Source organism: Aedes albopictus, chromosome 2 (genome assembly GCF_035046485.1).
Source record: "Aedes albopictus strain Foshan chromosome 2, AalbF5, whole genome shotgun sequence".
NCBI lineage: Eukaryota > Metazoa > Arthropoda > Insecta > Diptera > Culicidae > Aedes > Aedes albopictus.
Window position 1 is genome coordinate 460,656,706 of NC_085137.1, and position 25,541 is coordinate 460,682,246.

At 42.3% G+C, this 25,541-nt stretch overlaps 1 protein-coding gene across 4 annotated transcripts in view; it reads right to left on the reverse strand.

The window, feature by feature from the left end:
• Positions 1-25,541, reverse strand: part of LOC109407762 (RNA-binding protein Musashi homolog Rbp6) — a 1,431,211-nt gene that overhangs the window by 183,227 nt on the left and 1,222,443 nt on the right. For all 4 annotated transcript variants that reach the window (XM_062853969.1, XM_062853971.1, XM_062853970.1 and 1 more), the window contains one exon: positions 11,447-11,529. In XM_062853969.1, the coding sequence (XP_062709953.1) occupies positions 11,447-11,529 (83 nt within the window). The remainder of the gene's footprint in view (positions 1-11,446; positions 11,530-25,541) is intronic.

Genomic DNA, 25,541 nt, shown 5'->3' on the forward strand with positions numbered 1-25,541 from the left:
TGGAGAATTCCAATCCAATGGATGTTTTATAGAGGAGTTCCAGAATTAATTGCTTGATTAGTCTCTGAAACACTTTAGAAACAATTTTAAAGGAAACTTTGACTTTTCTAATGGAATCTTTGGAAGTATTACTGAAGTATTTCTCAGAGAAATCGTCAAAGGTATTCCTGGCAAAATTTTTTAATCATTCCTAGGAATATTTTTTAAAGGAATCAAAGGATTTTTTTGAAAATATCCAGTCATGATTATCAATTCAGGGGTTTTCAGAACGTGCACCGCACTTGGTGTACCGCAAAACCTTGACAATAGTATACCGCGACAGTCCCATTCAGTTGAGAACATTCCAAAAGCTTTATTTATTACCCTTATGGACATTTGTTAATGTTCAGAGGATTTTTTTTCTTCTAAGATCTTAGATGATCCATGGAACTTAAGATGAATATGTTCAAATTTAAAAGAGCCGAAAAAGCCGACAAGCTTGTGTATATCTTATATAGATTTTTTTCAGAAATCTTGAAATTACAAATACCGAAAATCATATCAGTTCTCCTGAAAACCACTGAAATTTGATATGAAACCGCATGTCTTTCACCAGTATTTAATCAGTTTCTGATTTAACAAATATGGCTGACACAAATTTCAATTTTCTCTTATGTCACCACCACCCCCCCCCCTCGGAAATTTTTTATCGGAGTTCGACAATATTTAGGAAATTAAATAATTTAAAAGTGAAATTAGAGTATATCAAAATCGTGTCGTAAAACACATTTACATTTTACACAAACTTATAATTTTATCTTTTATATTTTTGAAAAAGCGCCCCGCAAAGCAATTTGTTTCCAAAAAGTGCTCCGTGATCAAAATGTGTTGAAACTCCTGTCTAAATTAATCCTGAAATCCAAATTTTCATGAATTCTCATGCCAGGGAATCTATTTAAAAATCAATTTGAAGTATGTGTGGGAGCGGTTGGTCGAATCACCCCTCGTCACATTTTGTACTGAGCGGAGCTGTCAAGCAGTTGCCCAGATGCCAAAAGGTGATTTCTGAAAATCTTTTGTATAAAATCATAAAATCAATACATTTTTCAAAATTTAGAAACCTTTTTTGTGAAGTAATGCTTGAAATTTATTTAAGAATTTGCGTGATAAATTTTTGAAACAATCCTTGAATAACACAGCGCAACATTTTTTTTTTGTCTCAAGAGCAAACTTGTGCGTCTCTGAATCCGAATCCAGGCTCAGATTTTCTCCAGCACGTCACAATGTTGAGCTATACCTCAATTTATAGGGCAAAACATGCGATTTTAGGCCTTTTTGATTGCCAGCCATTAAGCCCGGACATATGTTTTTAAGCGGGCACGGTAAAGGCTGGGTATGCTGCGCAATTCAGATCCCATTGTGATCCACTAGCCTCTGCCCAGCAACTCCTATCCCTACCTCCACGCGGTACCGGCCGGAAACTATGAGCAACCTTAGGGAAGATCGGGTAACCAACCCCGGTGGGACCTTTGGTCGTAGGCTGACAGGGAAGGGGGGGTTTGCTTCGGCAAACCTGAGCGTCTGTTCTCCAGGAGGAGCGGCTCACAACAGCGTCTGATCCCCATGTTAGGGGCGGCTGATCTACGTCCGAGTGCCAGGGAAGGACTCTAAGCTCAACTGTGCACTATGGTCCTCCGGAAAGTAGGGGGTTGGTGTCAGGCCCTACGAGCCAGCCGTAAAAACCCATTGTAACGGAAAATCAGCAACAGAATAATACGAACCGAGACCAACGGCAACGACCCCAGCGAACAAAAAGGACTTGCGATTGGAAACTCGGTACGTGGAACTGCCGATCTCTCAACTTCATTGGGAGCACCCGCATACTCGCCGATCTACTGAAGGACCGCGGGTTCGGCATCGTAGCGCTGCAGGAGGTGTGTTGGACAGGATCCATGGTGCGAACGTTTAGAGGTAATCATACCATCTACCAGAGCTGCGGCAACACACGCGAGCTGGGAACAGCTTTCATCGTGATGGGTGATATGCAGAGGCGCGTGATCGGTTGGTGGCCGATCGACGAAAGAATGTGCAGGTTGAGGATCAAGGGCCGATTCTTCAACTTCAGCATAATAAACGTGCACAGCCCACACTCCGGAAGTACTGATGATGACAAGGACGCATTTTACGCGCAGCTCGAACGCGAGTACGACCGCTGCCCAAACCACGACGTCAAGATCATCATAGGAGATTTGAACGCTCAGGTAGGCCAGGAGGAGGAATTCAGACCGACGATTGGTAAGTTTAGCGCCCACCAGCAAACGAACGAAAACGGCCTACGACTCATTGATTTCGCCGCCTCCAAAAATATGGCCATACGTAGCACCTTTTTCCAACACAGCCTCCCTTATCGTTACACCTGGAGATCACCACAGCAGACGGAATCTCAAATCGACCACGTTCTGATTGACGGACGGCACTTCTCCGACATTATCGACGTCAGGACCTATCGTGGCGCCAATATCGACTCCGACCACTATCTGGTGATGGTCAAACTGCGCCCAAAACTCTCCGTCATCAACAATGTACGGTACCGGCGACCGCCACGGTACAACCTAGAGCGACTGAAGCAACCGGATGTCGCCTCAGCATACGCGCAGAATCTCGAAGCCGCGTTGCCAGACGAGGGCGAGCTCATTCCTTACCGATCGCTTTCAGCAGCCGGTTGTGTTTACCGTGTCTCATCGCAGGCAAACCATTTCGTAGCCGGTGGAGTTTTTTCTCCACAAAGTGGTTTTTATATCGTGCGCTATTCCCACCGAGGACGAAAGTGATTTGCCTAAGGCGATTAACGCGATCGTCGTGAAGGAAGTCGACACTATACGTGTACGATTCCACCGGTAATTAAAAACCCACGCCACCGTTTGTGGGCAACAGTTTTCATCGAGGGCGGCGCGGCGGCGAGTACGACGAGAGGGACAATCATCAGCAACGCCAGCTTGTGTGTATCCGAGTCGTCATCACCGTGCTACCTACAGTACTGTATCAATAGATAAGTATTTTCGATATACGCTCTCGCCTCATTGTTCCCATTCCACAGTCTATCACGTGAACACGAGATAGCTGTCTGACTGCTATTCTATAGCAGTGGTTCCCAACCCACGTTCTGTGGAACAGTATAAAAACTTGTAAAAAGTTTTCAAAGTTATTTTTTTTTTGGTTTATTTCTTTTTCATTTTGTTCTCTCGTTTTTTAATTACTTTTGACACTGCATAGCGTGTGCGTCAAAGTAAACATAAATTGAATTTTATTTGAACTATCACATGGACGATCCGAATGGAGGCGGATCGCCTCCTAAAGATATTATTGCTCGGACGCGGTTTTACCAGCCATCTTCGCCTGGGCCTTGGGTTGTCTATTTCCGGCGCAAATGCAAACCTTTGAATGTGCTCTCAATCTCTCGAGAGCTGACGCGTAAGTATCCCGGGACTGTTATTCACCAAGTGAAACAGTCCAAGCTGCGTGTAACCGCACCTAGTTACAAAGCAGCAAACGAAATTGTCCAGCACGAGTTGTTCTCATGTGAATATGCCCTATACATAAATGCACGAGAAGTGGAGGTGGAGGGGAAGATCCTCGACGAAACGCTGACCTGCGATGACATCAAGACCGGTGTAGGCCGGTTCAATAATAGGTCGATCGCTGATGTGAGTATTCTTGATTGCAAACCTCTGCAAAAGGCATCCATGGAAGGTGACAAGAAAGTTTACTCACCGTCAGGGTTATTTCGAGTGACATTCCCAGGCTCCGTCCTCCCGGAATTTGTGGTAATTGATAATGCTTTTTACACAGTACGTCTTTTTAGACCGAAGGTATTTAATTGTACCAAATGCAAGCAGTTTGGTCACAGTGCTAGCTTTTGCGACAACAAGCCCCGTTGTGGCAAATGCAACCAAGCTCATCTCGACGAGTCTTGCACACAGGAAGCTGAAAAATGTAGCTACTGTGGTAAAGAACTTCACGACTTGCAAAAATGCCCGGCCTATAAAAAGCGTATTCAAAATGAGAGTCGCTCCATAATTAAGCGCTCCAAGAAGACATACGCGGAAATGGTGAAATCATCGAATCCGCCCGCTATAATGTCTGAGTCAGCTGTCCCAGTTGAAAATCCCTATCAGGAGTTGTCTTCCGATGATCAGGACGATGGCGAAACTGATGAGGGTGGATCCATTTCGGAGGTACACGCATCCGGAAAAAGGAAGTCACCATCTTCCCCGGGATTGCGCCGAAAGGTTTTCTTAAAGTCTTCCCTCAAAAGTTTGACAACTACCAAAGAAGGCGGAGGGAATTTAAAAACTCCGAAGAAGCAGGTCTCTGATGGTGCAGTTCCTTGCTGCAGCAAGGACCTAGAACCTCCGCCTCCAACTGTTAAGTATACTTCAAAAAGAAATACTCGACAAGGTGGCAAGAAAAAAGCCACAAAAGCTCCTCGAATTTCAGCAAAATCTATCAAGCCCAAACGAGGACTGTTCACTTTTAGGGCCCTTGTGGATCGCTTATATGATGCCCTCGGAATTTCCGACTCCTTCAGAGGCATACTAGACATTTTTCTCCAAGCAGTAGAAGAGTATCTTCGGAATTTGACACAATCATGGCCCCTCCTTGCTGCGATCATATCTTTTGATGGATAATTCATCAACCGAGGTTCAAGATATGATCACTGTACTACAGTGGAACTGTCATAGTTTAAAACCTAAATTAGACCTGTTTAAATTTTTGGTTCACAACTCTGATTGTGATATATTTGCACTTTGTGAAACATGGCTTTCTTCTGAAGACGAACTCAACTTCCACGACTTCAACATTATTCGCCAGGACCGAGATGACCATTACGGAGGAGTACTTTTGGGGATCAAAAAAAGTAACTCATTTTATAAAATTCCAATCCCAACTCATCCTGGCGTAGAAATCGTCGCTTGCCAAATAAACGTAAAGGGTAAAGATCTTTGCGTAGCTTCTGTTTACATTCCTCCAAGAATTTCAATTAATCGCCGTCATCTTTGGAATGCGATTTCTGCACTATCACATCCAGTTTTAATTCTGGGTGATATGAACGCACATGGTACAGGGTGGGGCGAACCATATGACGATAATAGAGCGGCCATTTTCTATGATTTGTGCGACGATTTCAATTTGAACATTTTAAATACAGGTGAAGTGACACGTATTGCATCTGACGGCAAAGAAAGTCGTCTTGACCTAACACTGGGATCAAGTTCACTATCATTCGATTGCTTGTGGAAGGTAATCGAGGATCCTCATGGTAGTGATCACTTGCCCATAATAACCACCATAAAGCATAACAGTGAAAGGTCAGACCAACCAATTCAGGTTCCTTTTGACCTCACAAGGAATATCGATTGGCAAAAATATGCAGAAGCGGTATCTTTTGGCATCGAATCATTTAATCCCCTCCCACCTTTAGATGAATATCGATTCCTGTCAGAACTGATATACAAGAGTGCATTAGAGTCACAAAAACGACGTGTTCCAAGTGCAACCTTCAAAAGAAGACCAGCCACACTAGGCTGGGATGATGATTGCACCCAGTTGTATCTTAAAAAATCTGATGCTTTCAAAGCTTTTCGTAGGCATGGTACTTCAGATCTTTATCAAGAGTATGCTAAGCTCGAAAAACAGCTGAAGAACCTGCTGAAAGCGAAAAAGCGTAGTTATTGGCGACACTTCATTGAGGGCCTCTCTAGAGAAACTTCAATGGCAACGCTTTGGAGAGTGGCTCGCAACATGCGAAACCGCTCTTCTTCTAATGAGAGTGACGAATACTCCAACCGTTGGATATTTAGCTTCGCGAAAAAGGTCTGCCCAGACTCAGTCCCAGCACAACCGATATCTTGGGAAACATCCTCAAGAGACAATTCTCTGGACAGACCCTTCACTATGCTGGAATTTTCTATGGCTCTTCTTTCATCAAACAATTCCGCTCCGGGACGCGATATGATCAAGTTCAATCTTCTTAAAAATCTCCCAGATATCGCGAAAAGACGATTACTGGACCTGTTCAACTCATTCATGGAGAACAACATCGTTCCGCCAGAATGGAGACAGGTCAAAGTAATAGCTATTCAAAAGCCTGGTAAACCAGCGTCTGATCATAATTCATACCGCCCAATTGCTATGTTATCATGTTTAAGGAAATTGTTAGAAAAAATGATCCTATCGCGACTCGACCATTGGGTTGAATCGAATAATTTGCTTTCAAATACACAGTTCGGGTTTCGCAAGGGCAAAGGAACAAACGATTGTTTAGCGTTGCTTTCAACAGATATTCAACTGGCCTTTGCGGAAAAGGAGCAACTGGCTTCAGTTTTCTTGGATATTAAGGGCGCCTTTGATTCAGTTTCCATAGGAATATTGTCAGAAAAACTGCACAATAGTGGACTTCCAGGAATTTTAAATAATTTCTTGTATAATTTGTTGTCAGAAAAACATATGAGCTTCAATCTCGGACAACTGACAACTTCCAGAATTAGCTACATGGGCCTACCCCAAGGCTCATGTTTAAGTCCCTTGCTTTATAATTTTTATGTGAAAGACATTGATAGCTGTCTGGAAGGACAATGCACGCTAAGACAACTTGCAGATGATGCTGTGGTTTCTCTAAAAGGCCCACATGCAGAAATGTTGCAAAGACCATTGCAAAGTTCCTTAAACAATCTGTCCATTTGGGCAAGAGATTTGGGGATCGAGTTTGCCCCGCAAAAAACTCAATTGGTTGTGTTTTCCAGAAAGCGGAACCCAGCCCAACTGAAACTCAATCTTTTGGGAATAGAAATCGACCAATCTTTGACTTCGAAATACCTTGGGGTCTGGTTTGATTCAAAAGGCACTTGGGGTACCCAAACTAAGTATTTGGTGCAAAAATGTCAACAAAGGATCAATTTTCTACGCACAATTACCGGAACATGGTGGGGTGCTCACCCGGAAGACCTCATAAAACTTTACAAAACGACGATTCTTTCTGTTATTGAGTATGGCTCTTTCTGCTTCCACTCAGCAGCAAACTGTCACCTAATAAAACTGGAACGAATTCAATACCGTTGTTTGCGTATTGCTCTCGGCTGTATGCACTCAACGCATAATGCGAGCCTAGAGGTCCTGGCAGGGGTGAAACCTCTCCAGAACCGCTTCTGGGAGCTCTCGCTAAGGTTACTTATCAAGTGTGGAGTGAGCAACACACTTGTTATTGGAAACTTCGAAGAAATGCTCAGTCTGAACACTCAGTCAAAATTCATGAGAATCTATCTTTTCTACATGTCATCTGATATAAGCCTCCCAGGTTATAATCCTCCTCGTGTACACTTCACCAATGACAGTTCCTCTGTTAAATACGATCTGTCCATGAAACAAGCTGTTCAGGGAATACCAGATCAACTTCGATGTATATCTATTCCTCGCATTTTTAACGAAAAGTACCAAAATGTCAATTCCTGGAAGAGATTTTTCACTGATGGGTCTCGCATAAATGGATCCACTGGTTTCGGTGTCTTCAATGAAAACTCCACCGCCTTCCGCAAACTTCAGGAACCTTGTTCGGTTTATGTTGCTGAGCTGGCAGCAATCAATTTCGCCTTGGGGATGATTTCAAACATGCCCGTAGACCATTTCTTCATCTTCTCGGATAGTCTTAGTTCTATTGAGGCACTCCGGTCGATGAAACCTGTAAAGCATTCATCTTACTTTCTTACAAAAATAAGGGAGCAGATGGGTGCACTGGTCGAAAGATCATACAAGATTACCTTTGTATGGGTCCCCTCACATTGCTCAATTTATGGCAATGAGAAGGCGGATTCTCTCGCAAAGGTGGGCGCACAGGAAGGTGAGATCTATGAAAGAAGAATTTCACACGATGAATTTTTCCATTTAGTTCGTCAGAGTTCTCTTCAAAGTTGGCAACGTGATTGGCGAGATGGCCAACTGGGACGGTGGTTACATTCTATTATTCCTAATGTTTCTTTGCGAGCGTGGCATTACGGTTTGGACGTAGGTCGAGACTTCATACGCGTGATGTCAAGACTCATGGCCAACCATTACTCGCTAGGCGCGCATTTGCATAGAATAAACCTCGCGCTCGACAAGCTTTGTACTAAATGCGGTTCCGGTTATGATGACATCGACCACGTAGTTTGGCAATGCCCGGATAATGACGCCTCCAGAGCGCTACTATTGGATACCCTTGAGGCCCGAGGTAGACAACCCTTTGTTCCAGTAAGAGATGTGTTGGGAACCCGCGATCTAATCTATATGCGGTCCATTTATGAGTTTCTTCGCATGTGTTGTATAAAGGTATAATCTTCTGTTTTTTTTTTTCGCTTCAGTTTTTTTTTCTTTGTGTGTGTCTTTTTTGTGTTATATGTTCCTGGCCATCCGGCAGACGAAAACCCGTGAGAAGCCCATGCCAACACCAGAGGCGACGCCAAAAGCGAAAATACCTCCCGGATGTGCTACAGAGAGCCCTGAAACCTTATCCTCACCATGCCTTTCCTTGAAATTTTGTGACCCGCTAACCTCGAGCAGCCACGAGTACCCTGGCCTCCTCCCAGTACTAACCTTGAGTACCTAAGAAAGTCAGATAATTGTATGTAACTGAATACAAAGAATGAATTTCGGCTCCGTAAAGCGTTACACGCGATTGAGCCATAAATAAATGAACTAGACAAAAAAAAAAAAAAAGAGGGCGAGCTCGATGAGGCCCCTCTAGAGGACTGCTGGAGTACAGTGAAAGCAGCCATCAACGACGCAGCCGAGAGCACCATCGGGTACGTGGAACGGAATCGACGAAACGAATGGTTCGACGAAGACTGCAGAACGGTTTTGGAGGAGAAGAACGCAGCGAGGGCGGTAATGCTGCAGCAAGGGACTCGACAGAACGTGGAACGTTACAAACAGAAGCGGAAACAGCAGACCCGCCTCTTTCGGGAGAAAAAGCGCCGCCTGGAAGAAGCGGAATGTGAAGAAATGGAACTGCTGTGCCGTTCCCAAGAAACACGGAAGTTCTATCAGAAACTCAACGCATCCCGCAACGGCTTCGTGCCGCGAGCCGAAATATGCAGGGATAAAGACGGAGGCCTCTTGACGGACGGACGTGAGGTGATCGAAAGGTGGAAGCAGCACTTCGATCAGCACCTGAACGGCGTGGAGAACGTAGGCACGGGAGCCCACGGCAACGGAAGGAACGACGACGCCAGTGCAGCGGAGGACGGAAATGAACCAACTCCCACGCTGAGGGAAGTTAAGGATGCCATTCACCAGCTCAAAACCAACAAAGCAGCTGGTAAGGATGGTATCGCAGCTGAACTCATCAAGATGGGCCCAGAAAAGTTGGCCACCTTTCTGCATCGGCTAATAGTCAGGATCTGGGAAACCGAACAGCTACCGGAGGAGTGGAAGGAAGGGGTAATCTGCCCCATTCACAAGAAAGGCGACCATTTGGAATGTGAGAACTTCAGGGCGATCACTATTTTGAATGCTGCCTACAAAGTGCTATCCCAGATCATCTTCCGTCGTCTGTCACCTAAAACAAATGAGTTCGTGGGAAGTTATCAAGCCGGCTTCATCGACGGCCGGTCGACAACGGACCAGATCTTTACCATACGGCAAATCCTCCAGAAATGCCGTGAATACCAGGTCCCAACGCACCACCTGTTCATCGACTTCAAAGCGGCATACGATAGTATCGACCGCGCAGAGCTATGGAGAATCATGGACGAAAACGGCTTTCCTGGGAAGCTGACTAGACTGATTAAAGCAACGATGGACGGTGTGCAAAACTGCGTAAGGGTTTCGGGTGAACTATCCAGTTCATTCGTATCTCGCCGGGGACTGCGACAAGGTGACGGACTCTCATGTCTACTCTTCAACATCGCGCTGGAAGGTGTGATGCGACGAGCCGGGCTCAACAGCCGGGGAACGATTTTCACAAAATCCGGTCAATTTGTGTGCTTTGCGGACGACATGGACATTATCGCTAGAACATTTGGAACGGTGGCAGAACTGTACACCCGCCTGAAACGCGAAGCAGCAAAGGTCGGACTGGTGGTGAATGCCTCAAAAACAAAGTACATGCTGGTAGGCGGAACCGAACACGACCGGATCCGTCTGGGTAGTAATGTTACGATAGACGGGGATACTTTCGAGGTGGTGGAGGAATTCGTCTACCTCGGATCCTTACTGACGGCTGACAACAACGTGAGCCGTGAAATTCGGAGGCGCATCATCAGCGGAAGTCGGTCCTACTACGGGCTCCAGAAGAAACTGCGGTCGAAAAAGATTCACCCACGCACCAAATGCACCATGTACAAAACGTTAATAAGACCGGTAATCCTCTACGGGCACGAGACATGGACCATGCTCGAGGAGGACCTACAAGCACTCGGAGTTTTCGAGCGACGCGTGCTAAGAACGATCTTCGGCGGTGTGCAGGAGAACGGTGTGTGGCGGAGAAGGATGAACCACGAGCTCGCTGCACTTTACGGCGAACCCAGCATCCAGAAGGTGGCCAAAGCCGGAAGGATACGGTGGGCAGGGCATGTTGCAAGAATGCCGGACAACAACCCTGCAAAGCTGGTGTTTGCAACGGATCCGGTTGGCACAAGAAGGCGTGGAGCGCAGAGAGCACGATGGGCGGACCAGGTGGAACGTGACTTGGCGAGCATTGGGCGCGACCGAGGATGGAGAGCGGCAGCCACGAACCGTGTATTATGGAGAAATATTGTTGATTCAGTTTTATCTTGAATTTGATGTAGTACTAAATAAATGAATGAATATGTTTTTAAGCAGTCAAATTGGTCAATTAACATCCGTTAATCTAGTGCAAAATATTTCGTTTTACCAAATCAAATTTAATAGATTTGTGAAAAGTTAGTGAATATAAATCAAGATTGGTTTCAAAAGGCAACTTTTTATGTTTACATACTTCATGTTCCGGAACAACTTCTTGACCGAAAAAAATCGACCTTTCTATCACACAAAAAAGTGCCATCTGTTATATTTTTATTTTGGAATTTCGATCTATTGATGACTTTACCGTAAAAATTTAGATTATGCATCAGAATTTTCAAGAATTTTCAAGAAATTATACTTATTTGATCATTTTTCGGGAAGTTAAAATTTTGTCCGTCCGATCGTTTCCTCTATTCTCTGTATGTATTGAAGTAGTTGTCAATCTGCAATATTTTTGTCACCGCTTATTTTGAACTATTTTTACACAACTTTTTGAAAGAAATTAGTTCTAGTCAAGATCTTTTCCGGTTAAAAGATGAACCAACCTAGGGCTAAAAATCTCTATAATAAAGAAATAATAATAATAATAATAATAAATAAAAGATCTTTTCCATGCCTCAATGATATGTTCCGTAATTTTTTGCTTATTTCAAAGGAAATCATTACTCACCATTTTGTTATTGATTTCGTGGAAGTGAATTTCGCATACTTTGTCCACTACGTCTTCGCTCTGAAATGTGACGAATCCAAAGCCTGAAATGAGAGCGAGAAAAAGAAAAAAAAACTTAAATTAGTTGCTCCACTTTACACTGCATCGGTATGGGAGAACATGGTGACAATAGCTGTGCGGTGGCGAACTTCTGGGTCCCGCCCATTGGGACTACCGCGCTCGCTTCCGGTAAAAACAACAACTTCAATGATTGTTAATGATGTCACTTTGGAAACTGTGTGTTTGTGTGTGGCGGGGTGGTGGACGGGAGGAGGGGCAAGTTTTTGCAACTAGTGATTCCCACATCGCCGCCGCCCGGGTGTCACCGGGGTAGTTATCACTTTATTCCGGAAGTTGCTCAGCTCCGGGTTTTCTCATTCGATGTTTATCGAACTACTTAAAAAGTAATTTTATGCAGCAAACCCGAGCAGAAGAGAATAACATCAGCATAAGGAAATTTGTTATTTAGGCGAAATAACTGAATAATGGAATCAGCTATTTTTATGTTATTACCATAACATATTATGTTATAAACTTGCTTGTCATAAGCGGCAAAATAACAAATATCATAACAAAAAAATGTTCCTGGAAGACCAACTTAATAACATGTTATGTTGGCTTTAATAACAACTTAAGAACAGTGAATTTGGAAAATATTTCAATAACTCATTTTGAACTTCAAAAGTTATTGATAATAATTCGAAAGCAAAATTAGTTGTGATATCAAATCTATAACAAAATTTATAATAATATGGGGGCATTCATAAAGTACGTCACGCTCAGAGGGGGAGGGGGGGGGGGGTGGTTTCGGTAAAGTGTGACAAGCAATGCATTGGATATACGAAAAACCCACGCGAAGGGGAGAGAGGGGGTCGAAAATCCCAAATTTTGCGTGACGTACCAAATGGATGCCCCCTATATGGATAACAAAACAAGGGAAACTTCATTTATTACGTCCATCGTTTTCGGGATTTCTAGACCACCCCCCTCCCCCCTCTGTCAAGCTATTTCCCAATACATAATACACGTACTGTCACACTTTCCTAGACCCCCCCCCATCCCCCAAATGATGCACGTAATTTATGAACGTTCCCCAAGCGTTGATAAGCGTTCAAATTGAACCCGCTACTCTCGAAACCGAAAATAAAATCCCTTAGCTCAAAAACCGTCGCTCCTTCTTAACCCGTTAGGGGTCGCGTCGTGCACTGAGTATACGCGCCATGGAAAATACACGCTTGTGGTACACAGCGTGAACTTGTTGCTGATGGTGGTCGAAGACGCGACTGTACGAGGGTTAAAATTGAAAGTATTGGCAGCATCAATGTAAAAGCCCCAATCAATTTTAGGCACAGATTCCTACAAGTCCGAATGAAGTAACTGCGAATCTATGATCAGCAACAGTTTCAAAACCCAAGCAACGTAGCAAGCAACAAACTTGTAACATAAGAGACACAGAAGCGCATGTTTTAGGTTCATAGAAGATACTGTGACTTCTATATACAACCATTCTTTGCAGTGCCGTGACTCTCAAAAGACATTTGTGTTGCTTACAGACATAATGCAACAAAATCAACAGTCATTCATCAGTTCAAAACTAATTGGTTCAAAAATGCAGTAATGTACATACCAAAGCGCCACGCAGACCCAACTATCCATGGAAGACACCCGCCAGATGATGACTCCGGCTGCTTCATTCAAATAGTTAAAATCGGATGGTTGCGATTCAGCAGACCGGCGTGCATACAGTAGAACACCAAAAAATCTCCCGCGGTAGTTGCTTTCTGTATTTCTTTGCCTTCTAACGGGGCAACATTATATCCTTGAGAGTCTTTGCATCGTACGTAAACGGTCATGGTGTCCAGATGATGCGTTGTAACTGTAACCATCCTAGCATCCGTGTTCCTAGGCTGCCGACAGCTGCAGCTTGTCCTGCAGATGTTGTAGGAATCATTCGTAAATGTTGCATTCTTCAGAACGGTCGCCACAGTGGAAATTCCGTCCTACACCGCACCGCATTCATACTATATAGTGTATCCTGGAATGAAACCTTCATTAGCCACCGTATTACGGATTACCTGCGTTCGTACTTCCGAGTAATACCTGCTGCAGTTCAAGCCTTATGCATCCTTGGCCGCTTCCACTTCGCCCTGTTCACTGATCCTACCATCGATGATCATTCACCCAGTTTCAGGTCAACTTTGAAGCAGAGCATCTAAAACGCATCATCCAATGCAAAACAAAAAAACAAAGCCAAAAATAGTTCTGGACCGGTCATACACTGTAGTGTAAACATAATTTCACTTACTGTAGATTCTTCCGAGCACTTCCGGCATTGCTTTTTAGTAATTCGTGATTTTATTCCGCGAATACTTTTGTGCAAATACGCTGAGGAAAGCGACTTTAGGTTCAGAACGTTTGTTTTACAGTTGACGGTTCCGTGACTCTTGATGGTCGAGCGCCGCAAAATTTGACAGATACACTAGCTGAGTTGCACTGAAAAAAGTTTTTAGATTGTTTCCAACTGATTTTCACTTGGATTGTTTTCTTTTGTGTTTTTAATATTCCAATATTATCGTCACAGCACCAAATCGAAGGCGAAGTTACAGATGCGAAGTAAATTTGGACTGATTGTTGGCATTGCGCATCATTCAACTAATTAAGGGCTACAATATTGTCGTCGCGGTTGAAACCCGAAGTTTCCCCACACGCGACAATCGATTTTACTTCAAATCCATATATGGATTAAGGTATACCTTGACGGATGCAATGAATTTACTGTTTGGAAGTTATGGCAAAGGGTATTTTGCTATGCGGGATAATATTTATTTGTATGAAAACACAAAAGAAAACAATTCAAGTGAAAATCAAATTGAAAATATATGAAAACTTTGTTTAGTGCAACACAACTGGTGTGTCAGTGACGTCAGTGTGAAATTTTGCGGCGCTGACCACCAAGAGTTGCGGAACCGTCAAACGTTCCGAACATAAAATCGCTTTCATCAGCGTATTTGCATACAAATTTTCGCGGAACAGGATTACGACCCACTACATAACAACAACGGAAGTGCTCGGAAGGATCTAAGTGCAATTATGTTTACAATGTATGAACGGTCCATAGTTCATAGTTGTTTTTTTCGTAGTGAATGATGCGTTTTAGAAGCTCTTCTTCGAAGTTGACCTGAAGTTGGGTGAATGACCACCGATGATACAATATAGCAAAGGATCAGGGCGAAGTTGAAGTGGCCAAGGATGCATAGGGCTTGAACTGCAGCTGGGTGTTCCTCGGAAGTACGTGCGCAGGTAGTTAGTAATACGGTTACGGTGGCTAATGAAGGTTTCATTTCATTTTCTAGTATGAAGGCGGCGCAGTGTCGGAAACAAAATGATATTAAATTATAATTTCGTAAGCTGCAAAGTAGATGTATTTTTTCACTGTGGCGGCCGTTCTGAAGAATGCAGCTTTCCGAATGATTCCTACAACAGTTTCAACAATCTGCAGGGCAAGCTGCACTAACACACCAGCCGGAAGCCAAGGATGGTTATAATTGGAACGCATGTTCTGGATACATACCTTCAAGATTTTCTATATGCTGTGCAGATGCTACGAATGAAGCATCCTGAGGGATCATCTGGTTGGTATCATGCATGGGCAGCTGGGTCAGCGTGACCCTTTGGTATGAACATTACAGATTTTTCTAACTTATTAGCACTCAAGAACAGTATTTGTCTGAGCGACAAATATTTGACCTATTTTTACAGATAAATTTCGGCCTCTTCTTTTGCTCTGTTTTTCCCTAGGGTAATTGTTCCCATCGTTGTGGTAGTACCTATTGTTGCGGTAATGGCAATTGAGCACTTTTTCGACTGAAATGTTACCAAAAGGTATTTTTAATAGATGTATGGTGCTTAAATTATGAGATTGCACCATTTGTTTGCTTAAGATTTGCCCAAAAACCTATTTTAAAAAAATATTTTCCTAAATGTGTTTGCTGCTGTGTTCCTATTGTTGCGGTAGTGTTCCTAATGTTGCGGTATCCCATATGATTTCAATGGGATACCGCAACAATAGGAACAAAATACCGCAACATTAGGAACACATACCGCAACATTAGGAACACAATGTTCTTTCAGATAAAAACGAATAAAATGCTCATAACAACATCAAAGTGGCAATATTTCGTTATTTTCCCGTAGATTAAGGATGGATTTTATTATTTTCAATTCAATCCATGTAAAAAGTTTGCTTGGGGTGATACAATTGTGGTTTAAACATGAACCCAGCGCTTAACTCCTCCATGATCGGATCAATTACCCTATTCGTTTCTCGAAAGTAGCATTTTTTTTGTTTTCCCGGTACACTTTTATCATATGAGAGTTGCGATAGTGCATGTTTTGGTTGCATGAAAGTCATCGTGATTTCTTTCTAACATTGTGTTAGAAGTAAGTCACAGTAACTTCGGCTGACACAAATTTCGATTTTCTCTTATGTCTAACGCCAATGTAATGTTAATCTCGAATGTTGTAGTTTTGATTTGAAAACTTGTGAATATTGTTAAATAATTATTTATATTTGTTGACTCTCAAAAGCACCATAATAACGAAACATGTTTTGCAACAAAACATATTATTGAACTGTTATTTAATGAATGTATTTCAATAGCTTGATCATAACAAAATAAGATTGCCCAACAAAACATGTTATGGAAGAATAATTTCTTGATAAGTTAACAATAACATGATATGATATAAAAACAGATTATGTTATTTCGTAGTTATTAATTTGATATTCTCCTCTGCTCGGGAAGTAGGAAGCTGTCTTCTGTATATTTTCTTTGTTGAGAGGGGGCGGTGTGGGAAGAAGTTCAAAGAACGTTTTTCTTACGCTTGTTTGCCGCCGTTGGTTTGCTTTCGCTCGAGTGGGGGTGAAAATTATTCTGCTGGATTGGCTCTTCGACATGCAGGAACGCATCGTGTACGGGAGACGGAATCCGTACGTTTTCGGGCGGAAAACAGCTACACTATTAGGGTCGTTCCCGATACACAATTTATTCCATCGATTGCTAGAGGCAAACTTGCTTGAGCAAACAGAAAAGTGTTCTGGCTGCGAAACAAACACAAGTGGAAAGAAATCACTCTTCCGTTCATAATGGTGTCCTCAAACGGGATTGGCATTTTGTTTTGATGCAGACTTTGTTGGTGGTCTACGACTAGGACCATTGCTTACAGCTGATCAGTAGAGCTTGGGGCGAGTCGGGAGAAAGAAACTTGTATTATACAAGGTAAAACTTTAGGCGAAAAACTTCTCTAAAATAATATTTTAATTTTATTATTTTTTTTTTATTCTACAATATATGTATTATTTAATATTTGTTTTCTACTTTTTTGTTTCTCTATTTTATTTTTTTTTTATTCGCTTCTTTCTTTTCATCAATTAAATTGCTTATTCTAAGACGTTTTTGAATTCTTTTCCTAGCACTTTAGCTCTATTACCTATACACTTTTTTGTTCAGTTTTCAGGAACCCTGAATCACGGTTTACCCTTAATAGCTGCCACCTTTCTGCAAGTCCTTTTCAACCGCGAGAAAACGCATGTGTTCTTTTCCGGCCCTTACACTCTGTTTCACAGCCATTCGAACAAAAGCAAAATCGCAATTTTCCCTTTCCTCCGTGAGCTGGAACTCGTTTCGTATTCAAACGTACTGTGTCCCACCACAATGGCCATGTGTGAGACACTCGTTGCGCGCGTGTGTTTCCATTCCACCACCCATGGGCCATTGGTTCTTTTCGCCGAGATATGTGTTGTTGTTGTTGTAGAGCAGCAGCGGCACGAAACAAACAAAGAAACTGCCTCGCTGAAACAGGAATCTTTCTAAAAATACATTTTATTGTTGATAAAAGCAATTTTCATATGGCAAACCTTGGTGGGTGGGGTGTAGTGAAGCATGGTTCTGTACCATTCCTCAGCTTGCCCGGCGGAGCGTTCAAAGGGAATGCCGAAGCACTGCGTCCGTCGGCTGGCCTGGCTGGCTAGCTGACTGACTGACTGACTGCTTGGAGTCTCTCGTCCAAGGGAGACGAAAGCTGGCGACAAACGATGACAGGTCCCCCTGTATGGAAAGCTGCTTTTCAACTCAGAGAAAACCCAGGCCCTGGGTGCTAGTGGGACAAAGAAAGCAAGCAAGTGCACATTTTCATCAAGATAAGAAGTAATAGTAAAATAATTTAACAAAAGCTTTTATGGAAATTTTTCCACTCGGAAAACAATACTTGTGTTGGTACCTACACGTACGTAGAGACACGTGTCGCTTGCTTGTGAGCAATTGGATCTCAGCCCCCCGGAAGTTGTTCTTCGTGAGGGAGCAATAAATGCATGTACGTGGGAGCACATGTGTGATGATAGACAGAGTGGTCTTCTGCTCTATTTGAGATGTGGCGGAAACATGTGACCAACGTTTGCTTTAAATTTGATGTGGGATATTTGTTTTCCGCCTGAAATTCCTCCTAGAATTGCTAACGGAGCTCCTCCCGCAATTTTTCCTGGAATTACTCCTAAAATAACTCTTGGAACTTTTTTTTTAATTCATGAATTTTAATTGCAAAGCCGGAGGATGATGGTGGCTCCACAGAGGATGACTGAGTTCTGAAACCAAATGTGTCATGCGAGGGAGGATCCTGCCAGCAAGCCTCTCGAATGAAAAGCCAAAATAATGGATGAGAAACCGATGGTTTAAAGATCATCTCAAAACTGACAATGTTGGGCACCAAACCAGGGGATAGTGGCCAGACAGAAGATGAAGCAAGCTCTTAGCCAATACGGGGGAAGATTCCAACAAAAGCCTCGGTTGAAACTCCACAAATAATAAGATCAGAGCTATTTTCATTATCCACTTGAATTTAATAGAATAATCTACATATCCTCCATTTTTGAGCAAAAGTGAATTCATCTCAGTGTAAGGCAACAACAGGATTATTGATGATTTTTTTTCTGAAATCTTAGAAAAAATCGGTATATTTCTGCTGGAATTCTGAATGGTTTTCTGAAAAGTGAAATAAAAAAAACATCACGAATACCAGAAGAACGTTGAGGACAAAGCTCAGAAAAAATATACGATGAATCTCAAAAGAATCTTCTGGAGAAATTGCAGAAGAAATTTCTAGAAAGATTTGTGATAGAATTCCTGCGAAAATCTCAAAGGGATTTTCTTATAGGGATACTTCTAGAGCTCTTCCGGTAGCTCTTTGTGGATTGTTGTAGTATTCTTCAATCCATTTCCTGGGATTTTCGGAAGAAGAAGGCTTTATGAGATTTCCAAAAACTTTTCAGTGTCATTTTTTAAAGAGTATCTTCTAAAATATTTCCCATTTGATTCTAGGATTATGAGATTGAAAAAAAAACATTTGAAATCCACTGGAAATTCCTGAGACTTCCAAGGATGCCTTCGCCGATCCGTCGGCATTTTTTTCTGAAAATCCTTCAAAAAATCCTTTAATAGTGTCTCCTACTTTTTTTCCAAGAAGCCACTTTTGGAATCTTGGTCACTGTGGAAGTTCAGTAGTTTCAGAAATTCCACAAGAAGATCAAGTAGAAAGTTCAAAACGTTACCTTTCAGACATTAATTTGCTCCAGAGAGAAAAATGTTTTGGAGGAATCCCATACAAAATAAGAAACAAGATCAGAAAAAAATGCCAAAAGATACTACGGGAAGAGCTTCGGACGGGTGTGCAAGTGTATAAGAATCTCCCAGAATTAACTCTATGGGAGATCCCAGAAGAAACGCTTGAAACCTTCGGAGAGAAGGATCTTCTGCTGAGATCACTAAAGGAATATCGGCAGGCTTTAATACCATAGAAATTCCTGAGAACAATCCCCGATAAAATTGCTGTTAGAATACCGAAACAAAGCCCTACAATACCAAAAACAGCTCCTTGAGGTGTTCCAGATAGGAGGCAAGACTCCCAAAGATTTTTTTTTTTAAATTCTGCTGGAATTCTTTCAGAATTCCTTCCAGAATTAAAAAAAAATTGCTACTGGAATTCCTTAACAATTCCTCTAAGAATTCTCCAAGAATTGCTCCAGGAATTTTCACAGTATTTCTCCAGGAACTCTCCGAAAATTCCTTCTGGAATTCTCCGATCATTCCTTCTTGAATTTTCCGAGAAGTCCTCCTTAAAAATCTCAAAGAATTTCTTCTGGAATTCTTCAAGAATTCCTCCTATAAATCTCCAAGAATTCCTCCTGTAAATCTCCAAGAATACCTCCTGGAATTCTCCAAGAATTCCTCCTGGAATTCTCCAAGAATTCCTCCTGGAATTCTCCAAGTATTCCTCCTAGAATTCTCCAAGAATTCCTCCTGGAATTTTCCAAGAATTCCTCCTACAAATCTCCAAGAATTCCTCCTGGAATTCTCCAAGAACTCCTCCTGGAATACTCCAAGAATTCCTCCTAGAAATGTCCAAGAATTCATCCTGGAATTCTCCAAGAATTCCTCCTGATATTCTCCAAGATTTCTTCCTGGAATTCTCCAAGAATTCCTCCTGGAATTCTCCAAGAATTCCTCCTGGAATTCTCCAAGAATTCCTCCTGGAATTCTCCAAGAATTCCTCCTGGAATTCTCCAAGAATTCCTCCTGGAATTCTCCAAGAATTCCTCCTGGAATTCTCCAAGAATTCCTCCTTGAATTCTCCAAGAATTCCTCCTGGAATTCTCCAAGAATTCCTCCTGGAATTCTCCAAGAATTCCTCCTGGAATTCTAAAAGAATCCCTCCTGGAATTCTCCAAGAATTCCTCCAGGAATTCTCCAAGAATTCTTCCTGGAATTCTCCAAGAATTCCTCCTGGAATTCTCAAAGAATTCCTCCTGGAATTCTCCAAGAATTCCTCCTGGAATTGTCCAAGAATTCCTTCTGGAATTCTCCTAGAATTTCACCTGGAATTCTCTAGAAATTTCACCTTAAATTCACTAAGAATTCCTCCTGGAATTTTCCAAGAATTCTTTCTAGAACTCTCCAAGAATTCTACCTGGAAATCTCCAAGAATTTCGCCTGGAATTCTCTAAGAATTCCTCCTAGAATTATTCTAGAATTTCTCCTGGAATTTTTCTGGAATTCCTCGTGGAATTCTTCTAGAATTCCTCCTGGAATTCTTCTAGAATTCCTGCTGGAATTCTTCTAGAATTCCTCCTGGAATTCTTCAAGAATTCCTCCTGGAATTCTTCTAGAATTCCTCCTGGAATTCTTCTAGAATTCCTCCTGGAATTCTTCTAGAATTCCTCCTGGAATTCTTCTAGAATTCCTCCTGGAATTCTTTTAGAATTCCTCCTGGAATTCTTCTAGAATTCCTCCTGGAATTCTTCTAGAATTCCTCCTGGAAATCTTCTAGAATTCCTCCTGGAATTCTTCTAGAATTCCTCCTGGAATTCTTCTAGAATTCCTCCTGGAATTCTTCTAGAATTCCTCCTGGAATTCTTCTAGAATTCCTCCTGGAATTCTTCTAGAATTCCTCCTGGAATTCTTCTAGAATTCCTCCTGGAATTCTTCTAGAATTCCTCCTGGAATTCTTCTAGAATTCCTCCTGGAATTCTTCTAGAATTCCTCCTAGAATTCTTCTAAAATTCCTCCTGGAATTCTTCTAGAATTCCTCCTGGAATTCTTCTAGAATTCCTCCTGGAATTCCTCTAGAATTCCTCCTGGATTTTTTCTAGAATTCCTCCTGGAATTCTTTTCGAATTCCTCCTGGAATTTTTCTAGAATTCCTCCTGGAATTTTTCTAGAATTCCTCCTGGAATTCTCCAAGAATTCCCCCTGGAATTCTCCAAGAATTCCTCCTGGAATTCTCCAAGAATTCCTCCTGGAATTCTCCAAGAATTTCTCCTGGAATTCTCCAAGAATTCCTCCTGGAATTCTCCAAGAATTCCTCCTGGAATTCTCCAAGAATTCCTCCTGGAATTCTCCAAGAATTCCTCCTGGAATTCTCCAAGAATTCCTCCTGGAATTCTCCAAGAATTCCTCCTGGAATTCTCCAAGAATTCCTCCTGGAATTCTCCAAGAGTTCCTCCTGGAACTCTTCAAGAATTCCTCCTGGAATTCTCCAAGAATTCCTCCTGGAATTCTCCAAGAATTCCTCCTGGAATTCTCCAATAATTCTTTCTGGAATTCTAAAAGAATTTATCCTGGAATTCTCCAAGAATTATTTCTGGAATTCTCCAAGAATTCCTCCTGGAATTCTCCAAGAATTCCTCCTGGAATTCTCCAAGAATTCCTTCGGGAATTCTCCAAGAATTCCTCCTGGAATTCTCCAAGAATTCCTCCTGGAATTCTCCAAGAATTCCTTCTGGAATTCTCTAAGTATTCCTCCTGGAATTCTCCTTAGAATTCCTCCTGGAATTCTCCATAGAATTCCTCCTGGAATTCTCCATAGAATTCCTCCTGGAATTCTCCTTAGAATTCCTCCTGGAATTCTCCTTAGAATTCCTCCTGGAATTCTCCTTAGAATTCCTCCTGGAATTCTCCTTAGAATTCCTCCTGGAATTCTCCTTAGAATTCCTCCTGGAATTCTCCTTAGAATTCCTCCTGGAATTCTCCAAGAATTCCTTCTGGAATTCTCCAAGAATTCCTCCTGGAATTCTCTAAGAATTCCTCCTGGAATTCTCCAAGAATTCCTCCTGGAATTCTCCAAGAATTCCTCCTGGAATTCTCCAAGAATTCCTCCTGCAATTCTCCAAGAATTCCTTCTGGAATTCTCCAAGAATTCCTCCTGGAATTCTCCAAGAATTCCTCCTGGAATTCTCCAAGAATTCCTCCTGGAATTCTCCAAGAATTCCTCCTGGAATTCTCCAAGAATTCCTCCTGGAATTCTCCAAGAATTCCTCCTGGAATTCTCCAAGAATTCCTCCTGAAATTCTCCAAGAATTCCTCCTGGAATTCTCCAACATTTCCTCCTGGAATTCTCCAACAATTCCTCCTGGACTTCTCCAATAATTCTTCCTGGTATTCTCCAAGAATTCCTTCTGGAATTTTTCAAGAATTCTACTTGGAATTCTCCAAGAATTCCTCCTGGAATTCTCCAAAAGATCCTCCTGGAATTCTCCAAAAGATCCTCCTGGAATTCTCCAAAAGATCCTCCTGGTATTCTCCAAGAATTTCTCCTAGAATTCTCCAAGAATTCCTCCTGGAATGCTCCAAGAATGTCTCCTAGAATTCCCCAAGAATTCCTCCTGGAATTCTCCATGAGTTCCTCCTGGAATTGTCAAAGAATTTCTCTTGAAATCTTTCAAATTGTCCCCTGGAATTCTGCAAAGCTTTTCAAGAAGAATTCTCGTAGCATTTCTCCTGGAATTATCCATGTATTCCTCCCGAAATCCTCCAAGGAATCCTCCAGGAATTCTCCGAGAATTCTTCCTGGAATTCTCCGAAAAATCCTCCTGGAATTCTCTAAGAATTCCTTCTGGAATTCTCCAAGAATCCCTCAAGAAATTCTCCAAGAATTCCTCCTGGAATTCTCCAGAAATACCTCCTGGAATTCTCCAAGAATTCCTCCTGGAAATCTTCAAGAATTCCTTCTGGAATTCTCCAAGAATTCCGCCTGGAATTCTCCAAGAATTCCTCCTGGAATTCTCCAAGAATTCTTCCTGGAATTCTCCAAGAATTCCTCCTGGAATTCTCCAAGAATTCCTCCTGGAATTCTCCAAGAATTCCTCCTGGAATTCTCCAAGAATTCCTCCTGGAATTCTCCAAGAATTCCTCCTGGAATTCTCCAAGAATTCCTCCTGGAATTCTCCAAGAAATCCTCCTGGAATTCTCCAAGAATTCCTTCTGGAATTCTCCAAGAATTCCTCCTGGAATTCTCCAAGAATTCCTCCTGGAATTCTCCAAGAATTCCTCCTGGAATTCTCCAAGAATTCCTCCTGGAATTCTCCAAGAATTCCTCCTGGAATTCTCCAAGAATTCCTCCTGGAATTCTCCAAGAATTCCTCCTGGAATTCTCCAAGAATTCCTCCTGGAATTCTCCAAGAATTCCTCCTGGAATTCTCCAAGAATTCCTCCTGGAATTCTCCAAGAATTCCTCCTGGAATTCTCCAAGAATTCCTCCTGGAATTCTCCAAGAATTCCTCCTGGAATTCTCCAAGAATTCCTCCTGGAATTGTCCAAGAATTCCTCCTGGAATTGTCCAAGAATTCCTCCTGGAATTCTCCAAGAATTCCTCCTGGAATTCTCCAAGAATTCCTCCTGGAATTCTCCAAGAATTCCTCCTGGAATTCTCCAAGTATTCCTCCTGGAATTCTCCAAGAATTCCTCCTGGAATTCTCCAAGAATTCCTCCTGGAATTCTCCAAGAATTCCTCCTGGAATTCTCCAAGAATTCCTCCTGGAATTCTCCAAGAATTCCTCCTGGAATTCTCCAAGAATTCCTCCTGGAATTCTCCAAGAATTCCTCCTGGAATTCTTTAAGAATTCCTCCTGGAATTCTTCAATAATTCCTCCTGGAATTCTCCAAGAATTCCTCCTGGAATTCTCCAAGAATTCCTCCTGGAATTCTCCAAGAATTCCTCCTGGAATTCTCCAAGAATTCCTCCTGGAATTCTCCAAGAATTCCTCCTGGAATTCTCCAAGAATTCCTCCTGGAATTCTCCAAGAATTCCTCCTGGAATTCTTTAAGAATTCCTCCTGGAATTCTTCAATAATTCCTCCTGGAATTCTCCAAGAATTCCTCCTGGAATTCTCCAAGAATTCCTCCTGGAATTCTCCAAGAATTCCTCCTGGAATTCTCCAAGAATTCCTCCTGGAATTCTTCAAGAATTTCTCCTGGAATTCTCCAAGAATTCCTCCTGGAATTCTCCAAGAATTCCTCCTGGAATTCTTCAAGAATTCCTCCTGAAATTCTCCAAGAATTCCTCCTGGAATTCTCCAAGAATTCCTCCTGGAATTCTCCAAGAATTCCTCCTGCAATTCTCCAAGAATTCCTCCTGCAATTCTCCAAGAATTCCTCCTGGAATTCTCCAAGAATTCCTCCTGGACTTCTCCAAGAATTCCTCCTGGAATTCTCCAAGAATTCCTCCTGGAATTCTCCAAGAATTCCTCCTGGAATTCTCCAAGAATTCCTCCTGGAATTCTCCAAGAATTCCTCCTGGAATTCTCCAAGAATTCCTCCTGGAATTCTCCAAGAATTCCTCCTGGAATTCTCCAAGAATTCCTCCTGGAATTCTCCAAGAATTCCTCCTGGAATTCTCCAAGAATTCCTCCTGGAATTCTCCAAGAATTCCTCCTGGAATTCTCCAAGAATTCCTCCTGGAATTCTCCAAGAATTCCTCCTGGAATTCTCCAAGAATTCCTCCTGGAATTTCCCAAGAATTCCTCCTGGAATTCTCCAAGAATTCCTCCTGGACTTCTCCAAGAATTCCTCCTGGAATTCTCCAAGAATTCCTCCTGGAATTGTCCAAGAATTCCTCCTGGAATTGTCCAAGAATTCCTCCTGGAATTGTCCAAGAATTCCTCCTGGAATTGTCCAAGAATTCCTCCTGGAATTCTCCAAGAATTCCTCCTGGAATTCTCCAAGAATTCCTCCTGGAATTCTCCAAGAATTCCTCCTGGAATTCTCCAAGAATTCCTCCTGGAATTCTCCAAGAATTCCTCCTGGAATTCTTCAAGAATTCCTCCTGGAATTCTCCAAGAATTCCTCCTGGAATTCTCCAAGAATTCCTCCTGGAATTCTCCAAGAATTCCTCCTGGAATTCTCCAAGAATTCCTCCTGGAATTCTCCAAGAATTCCTCCTGGAATTCTCCAAGAATTCCTCCTGGAATTCTCCAAGAATTCCTCCTGGAATTCTCCAAGAATTCCTCCTGGAATTCTCCAAGAATTCCTCCTGGAATTCTCCAAGAATTCCTCCTGGAATTCTCCAAGAATTCCTCCTGGAATTCTCCAAGAATTCCTCCTGGAATTCTCCAAGAATTCCTCCTGGAATTCTCCAAGAATTCCTCCTGGAATTCTCCGAGAATTCTCCCAGAAGTTTTACTAGAAATCCTCCTGAAATTCTCCGAAAATTCCTCCTGAAATTTTCCAAG